Genomic DNA, 7824 nt, shown 5'->3' with positions numbered 1-7824 from the left:
AGGAGCTGTTGAATCATCCTTGGTGGGATCGACTGGTGAAAAGACTGTTTGATCTTGAAAAGTGACAGTTTTATCAAAGTCAGATAAAAATTTCTCAACCTCATCAACAGAAACAGTTTTAGCAGCTGAAGGATCAAGTAGAGGCAGTTGGGTAGACTGATCCATTGCAAATATTGTTCGAGACTCAGATTGAATATCGGTGGAAAGCTGATGACTCTGTTTTTCAGCACCTGGAAGGTCTTCAGCCGTGATTTTTGTTGTAGAAAGCGGCATAGTGGTTTCTTCATCACCTGGTTGAGCTGTCATGGTAAGTGCTGGTGAAGAAGGTTTAGTGATTGTACCGGGAGAGATGGATTACGAATCCTTTTCAGTAGGGATGACTTGACACTGTTCGGAGCTCAGATCTTCATGAATGTCCATCAGAGAGTCCAACTTTTTTTGATCTGTAACAGTTGGGAGATTAAGATCTTGTCGCATTTAAGCGACTCTCATAGCCAGTGACAATGCATCCATTTCAAGTTGAGAGATGACTGCCGAATCATCCTTGGCAGTAGGAAAAAAAGGGTCAAAATTATCTCTTTTCAACCGGATGATGATTCGGAGAGTGCTTTCCTTCATTTTAAGTTCCAGAAAGTCTCGTCGTTGAAGAGCGGTTTGAATATCAGCCGTTTCTGTCCATTCCAAAATGGACCGCTCAAGCTTAGTAGCTATTTTAATTTTGCTGGTTTCAAGTAGCGAATCAAACGTTACAGTAGTTCGATATTTAACCCATCTGTCAAACATTCTTATCTTTTTTTGGACAGCCTCATTTACACGCTCGCTTGCAAGTACTATGGCTGTATAAACCGCATTGTTTTGAGGTGTATTTTCAATCATCACCTATTTGCCCTTATCTGAAGAGAGAATGATAGGGACTCCAGAGTAAGACGATTCAATCTCTTTTTCAGCAATACGAATCCCCTTTTGTTTTGTGACTGAGATCGCAGGGATAGGGGCAGGAACAAGTGGAGCCGAAAGATGTTTGACCAATCTTATCTTTGCAGGTTGTGCAATTATCTTTTTCTTAAAAACTTGAGCCTGGAACGTCATCTTTGGACTCATCATCGGAGCTTGTCTTTAGAACCAGCTTTCTCTTGGTTTCCTTGGCGGTTGAAACGGTTTTGGATGATTTCTTTTGTTTGACAAACTCTTCCCCGGTTTCAGTCTTGATGGAGACGAGACTATTTCCTCAGCCGGTCTATTCTTTTGGATAAATTTTTCAACCGATATCCAGTCGAAGAGCTTCGTTTTGCCAACGTCTATCATATCAACCGGTTGAACCCCGGCGTCGATCAGCATATGGCAGATTGGAACAGCAAACCCTTGTGATTGGTTTTCTTTGTTGATCATGGCCACCAATATTCTGAAGAGAACGTCAGACCAGTTAACTTGCAATTTGGATGAGATAGTGGCCATAACCAGAAATTTCTCCAAAGTGATTTTATCATAAGCACCGGCTTTGGCAAACAGTCCTTTGGCGATGATATCTGCTAGCAGTGTGTATTAAATCTTTAAGTCGCGTTTCTGACAAGTGGGATGTGAAATTGGAGAGTTTGTGTCTGAGAAATCACTACGCCAGATATCAATATTTCCATTAGGCAGTGTAGAGAAATCAGTTACTCCTTCCGTTGGTAGGCTGAACAATTCAGCAAACATCTTCTGTGTGAACAGAAGTTTTTTGTTTTTGACGACACAAATAATTTCGCCGTTCTTCATGTGCGCAGATTCGAAGGATTCCTTCAGTAGTGTGTCTGAGTATTTGTAGCTGCAGCCCAGAAAGGAGCGTAGCCCAGAATTTTCTAATTTGCGAAACATAGCTTGCATCGATTTGTGGGGCATAGAAAATATCGACGCGAAGTTAACAGCGATTATGTTCTGAGCGATAGAAGCAGACATGTTTTTTGATTTACTGATAGAATTTGAATGTCAGCGCCTGCAAGTTAAATGAGAATGCGATGGAGTTGCAATAGCAAGGTAAGCTCAGCGAGGTTGCAAATGTAGAGTATGTATGTGCGGTTCAGATATTCACCAGTCAGTCCACGTGGAGGACTGTTAGTGGAGAGAATTTTGTAATATTTGAAAAATTTTGGGCGGCGGTAAAAAATTAATTTTGAAATTTCAAAAGTTAAAACTTTCACGTCAGTCAGAAGCAATCGAAAAGTTTGAGTAATTTTTACGCAATAACGTGAAAGTATTTCGCCAAAGTAGAATGAACCGCATGCGTAATGTAGTTAGGAGGAAACGGTTGAGAAGTCTATTTAATTAATGACTTAACCAATTTTCCCCCTGAACATGTGGATTGAAGAATAATCCTGGATAATGAACCGTCGATGTCTTAGACAGAAAGCCTCTTTAAATCCTATTGTGTGTCAATATGAGAGAGAGAACCTTCAATCACTTTATCTATAAAAATATGTAGAGGGGTTAGTTTTACACACACCAAATATCAAAATGGCGAAAGCAGGCAGTTCAAGTGAGCCATATCTAGTGAAAGAATTTATGGAGTCAATGATAGCTTCCCGCAAGGCTGCTTATGAAGATAGCGTTTTTGAGAAGACGCTGGCATTCTGGTCAAAGGTCGAAGAGCTTCGGTCCTCCATTGATGGAGGATGAGGCGTTACTGCTAAGGAGATGTCTCTCCTTAGGAAATATCAGCGACTCCTTTATGTCGCTAATGCATCATACGCCTTCTCTGATGATGGCGTTTACCTCCTCATGCTCTTAAAAGAGAAGAGGACTCTGAGGAAGATTGCTTCCTCAGATGACTTTTTACGTACCTCCACCGGTAAGCTGACCGCTTGATTGCGCAACTGGTTGAGGGTGGTAGAAGATGAAGTTAGGGATGTACAATGCCGTCTGTTTGTTCAATAAAATATTTCTATTTCGTATTACCGACTGTCTCTTTATATTTGCACTTATTTCCTACAATACAAACTAAATACACAAAAGAACTAAATATATCAAGATAAATCAATTAATCCAAGCATATTGCGAAAATGAGAGAACTTAGCCTCTGGTAATGGTTTTGTGAAAATATCGGCCGTTTGTTGATCAGTATGAACATATTCAAGCCGTATTTCTTTCTTCATGACGTGTTCTCGAATGAAATGAAGTCTGATATCAATATGTTTTGTCCGAGAGTGCATAACCGGGTTATATGTGATTTATATTGCGCTAGTGTTATCGCAAAAAATGGGTGATTCGTAGCTTGGATGCCATAATCTTTCAATTGTTGTTGTATCCAAAGCATTTGAGCAAAACAACTTCCAACCGCAAGATATTTTGCTTCAGCGGTTGATGTAGCTATTGACGTTTGTTTCTTACTAAACCACGAAATCAACTGTTCCCCTAAAAACTGACATGAACCGCTCGTACTTTTTCTGTCGACCTTGCACCCAGCATAATCTGCTTCGATTAAGACTTGAATCTTTGGGATACCAAAGAGCCACATTAGCAGTTTCTTTAAGATATTTAAGGATACGTTTAGAGGCAATAAAATGAGATTGCATAGGTTTAGCTTGAAACCATGCGCATAAACAAACCGCAAACATAATGTCCGGTCGGCTGGCAGTCAAGTATAGCAAAGAACCTATTAACCCTCTGTACATTTTTGTGTCCACAGAGATTCCCCCTTCATCTTTATCCTGTTTAATTGATGAGCTCATTGGGGTGGAAGCTTGTGAGCAATTTTCCATGCCGATTTTCTTTAGCATATCTCGAGTGTATTTGGCTTGATTGATAAATATTCCATTTTCGGACGACTTGACTTGCAATCCTAAAAAGTAATTTAATTCGCCCATCATGCTAATCTCAAATTGCTCCTGCATCATCTTAAAGAATCTCACATAGCTTAGGGTTAGTTGATCCAAAAATGATATCGTTCACATATATTTGTACAAACAATGAATGATCATTTTTTGAGAATGTAAACAATGTTTTATCAACCATTGCAATTGAGAAACCATGTTCAAGCAAGAATTTGGTTAATGTGTCATACCAAGCTCTTGGTGCCTGCTTCAGTCCATACAGAGCTTTGTCCAGTTTGTAAACATAATTAGGAAAAGTGTGATCAATAAAGTCAGGTGGTTGTTCTACATGAACTACCTCATTTAATAATCCATTCAAAAATGCAGATTTAACATCCATTTGATATTCTTTGAAATCCTTAAATGCTGCAAATGCCAGAAATATTCTTATAGCTTCTAACCTGGCGACAGGGGCAAATGATTCATCAAAGTCTATATCTTCTTCTTGTCTATAGCACTGAGCTACAAGTATAGCTTTGTTTCTTATTATCAAACCATTTTCATCCATTTTGTTTCTGAATACCCATCTAGTTCCAATCACATTAGTGTTATTAGGCCGAGGGACTAGATGCCAGACTTTGCTTCTTTTAAACTGATTAAGTTCTTCTTGCATGACCTCTATCCAATTTGAGTCAAGTAATACATCATCAATTTTCTTAGGTTCTATCTGAGAAACAAATGCAGCATGCATAACTTCATTTATCATTTGATTTCTAGTTCTAAGAGGAGCAGTAGGGTTACCGATGACCGGCTCAAGTGGATGATCCTTTTTCCACTGGAGACATGGTCCATATGGATTTAGCTCGGTAGGTTTAATAATTTCTTCTTCTTGTTTCAGTGCTACTTCCATCTGAGTTTGTTGGATGTCCTCCGGTTCTTTCACCTGTTGAGTTTGTTCTTGAGTGGTTGGATTTTCTTTTGATGTGATTCCCCCTATTTTTCTCAGATCTACCTCATCATCACTGCTTGCTTCAAGGTTAGTTGCGTCAAGATTATTTATTAAATCATGTATACTGTTACTATTGTTGTCATGACATATAGATGATTCATCAAATACGATGTGTATAGATTCTTCAACAGTGAGAGTTCTTTGGTTATAAACTCTATATGCTTTGCTCACTGCTGAATATCCTAAATAGGTGTCATTATCAGCTTTAACATCAAAAGCGGTGAGATGTGTTTTTCCATTAATGTGAATGAAACACTTACAACCAAATATGCTTAAGTATCCAACTTCTGGCTGCTTGCTGGTCCAAATTTCATATGGAGTTTTCTCATGATTCTTATTGATCATGGACCAGTTTTGAGTATAACAGGCTGTGTTGATGGCTTTAGCCCAAAACCTTTGTGAGATACCAGATTCGGCTAGCATGGTTCTAGCTGCTTCCTTCAATGTGCGGTTTCTTCTTTAAGCTACTCCGTTTGTTGAGGCAATCTTGCTGCTGATAATTCATGTTTTATGCCATGATCTTCAAGATAGGATGATAGGAATTGGTTTAGAAATTCAGTTACTCTGTCACTCCTGATTCTGTCAACTGCTTCACTTTTCTCGTTTGGAAGTCTTTTGAGTAGTTTGATTAGTTGATCAGCGGTTTGGTCTTTGGAGTTTAGAAATGTTACCCATGTAAATCTGGAGAAATCATCAATTACTACTAGAGTGTATTTATTTCCCCCTAAGCTTGTTACGGGTATTGGTCCGAACAAGTCCATATGAAGAAGTTCCAGGCATCTTGCTGATGAGTTTCTTCCTTTGCTCTTGAATGTTGACCGGACTTGTTTACCTAACTGACAAGCATTGCAAATTCTATCTTTGGCAAAATCAATGTTAGGCAATCCAGATACTAATTTAAGTTTGATGATAGTGGCAATAGATTTGAAATTAAGATGATTGAGCCGTTTATGCCAAAGCAAATTTTTATTTCTATTTAAGGCGACAAAACAGGTAGGTGCGCTAAGACAGTCATCATTCCATTTAACTTTTTATGTATTTTGCTCTCTATGACCAGTTAACATGATATTACCTGCCGCGGTTTTGACAGTACAAATGAGTTTTTGAAATTCTACGGTGTAACCACTGTCACATAGTTGGCTTATGCTTATCAGGGTATAACATAGATTCTCTACAAGAAGTACATCTCTAATAATAATTTTTTCGTAAATAATCTTACCTTTACCAACAACTTTACCTTTAGAATTGTCACCGAAGGTGATTGTTGGACTTTTGTAGTTGATTACTACTGACAGGATATCTTTGCTTCCAGTCATGTGTCTAGAACAGCCACTATCCAAGAACAAGATTGATTCCTCCAAGTTCCTTTTCTTTGACACCATTTCATCAGTAGATTCTTGATCTTCTTTTGCCATGAGACACTCTACTTTCTCATCTTCGCTTTCACTTGAAGATTCTTCAGAAATAGATTTTTCAGATTCTAATTCAGCCCATTTGCCTTTGTCTTCTTGTGCAACTAGGACTCGTTGACTCTTCTTTTTTATGAATCTTTTGTTGTCTTTAACTCGTCTTCTGTCCCTGATTTCTTTTCATCTTTTCTTGGCCTGTTTCATTCTACAATAAAGTGTCCTCTCTTTCCACAGTTAAAACAAGCTTGACCATCATCAGTATGGTCCTTGTTGAAGTGAGGTTTATTCATCTGTGATTGATTCTTACGCATGAATTTACTGAATTTTTCAACGAATAAATACATGGCTTCATTGCTTAATTGTTCGGCCGATTACTTACTTGAGGACTCTTCGACCGGAAGAGTCACTATGGTAGCTGGCAATGCCTTTGTTTGTTGCGATGTGGATGGATCCTCTTCAGTTCGTACTCCTAGCTCGAACTCATACGCTTTAAGGTCGGCGAAGAGATCATGAAGTTCTAGTTTGTTTAGATCTTTTGATTCTCGCATTGCTATAATCTTTACATCCCATTCTCTGAGAAGAGCTCGCATAACTTTTAAAGCAATTTCTCTGTTGGAATATTCTTTCCGAGTGAGGTGAGTTCGATGATGATACTGCTGAATCGTTCGTCAAATTCTGCAAGAGTTTCTCCTAGCTTCATCTTTGCGTTGTCAAACTTCTGGATACCCACAGTCAACTTGTTTTCCTTAGTCTGATCATTGACTTCGCATAGTTGAGTAAGTTTTTCCCATATTTCCTTCGCAGTAGTGCAAGTCTTGATCTTGGCGAACATATTCTTGTCCTGATTTTTATAGAGAATATCTTTCGCAACTTTATCCAAATTTGCCTTCTTTTAATCCTCAGCTTTCCATTCAGATCTGTGCTTTTCAACCATCTGAGGAGCACCTTCAGTTATTATTTCAGCTGTATTCACCTTCAGAATTCTCATTGGCCCGTTAGTGATGACATACCACATATCATCATCTAGGGCTGCTAAATGTGCCTGCATGCGAATTTTCCAATCGTCATAATCTTCTTTAGAGAAAATTGGAATTTTATTGAAAGAAGCCATAAGTGATTGAAAAGATGTCAGTGTTTGAGAAAACCCTGCTCTGATACCACTTGTTGGGATTGGGAAAGAGTTTAGAGGGGGATGAATGAACTCTTTCAAATTTTCGGATTTAAAATAAGTTTTTCAAACGTTTTTAGGCGGTTGAAAATTCTTTCTCAAACGGTTGGAAAGTTGAACCACTGATGAGTGCGGAAAACGGTTCACAATTTCCAATGACGGTTCAAACACTTTTAGCAGACATAACAAATTGCGGTTAAAAAGGTAAGAGCTTGCAATAAGTAAATAACACAAGATTTTTATGGATGTTAGGAGATTGAATACTCCTACGTCACCCCTTCTTCATTTTCCAAGAAGAATTCCACTAAAAGACTTTAGCTTTACAACGTATTTGCAACATTCACTTTAATCAGGACTTATCACACTACCTGTATTGGAACTCTTAGTGATCACTTTACACTTCTTGATATTAAGAACACTCAGTTCACCAGATAACAAGACTTGATCTAATAA

General features: G+C 38.4%; 1 protein-coding gene across 1 annotated transcript; it reads right to left on the bottom strand.

The window, feature by feature from the left end:
- Nucleotides 1-6798: 6798 nt before the first annotated feature.
- LOC142541895 (uncharacterized) lies at nt 6799-7314 on the bottom strand. Its single transcript, XM_075648349.1, has 2 exons — nt 7135-7314; nt 6799-7044 (listed from the first exon to the last, which is right to left on the bottom strand). The coding sequence occupies exons 1-2, from the start codon at nt 7312-7314 to the stop codon at nt 6799-6801; spliced, it is 426 nt and encodes a 141-aa protein (XP_075504464.1).
- Nucleotides 7315-7824: the final 510 nt, after the last annotated feature.

Source organism: Primulina tabacum, chromosome 4 (genome assembly GCF_025594145.1).
Source record: "Primulina tabacum isolate GXHZ01 chromosome 4, ASM2559414v2, whole genome shotgun sequence".
NCBI classification, from domain to species: domain Eukaryota; kingdom Viridiplantae; phylum Streptophyta; class Magnoliopsida; order Lamiales; family Gesneriaceae; genus Primulina; species Primulina tabacum.
This window is presented reverse-complemented; position numbering and strand designations above follow the sequence as displayed.

Excerpts from the sequence above, each read along its gene's own strand:
- LOC142541895 (XM_075648349.1), bottom strand. The coding sequence starts at position 7,314 with ATGGCTTCTTTCAATAAAATTCCAATTTTCTCTAAAGAAGATTATGAC. Across the intron at positions 7,045-7,134 it reads CTGAAGGTGCTCCTCAGATG|GACAAGAATATGTTCGCCAA; the intron begins GTTGAAAAGCAC and ends TATAAAAATCAG.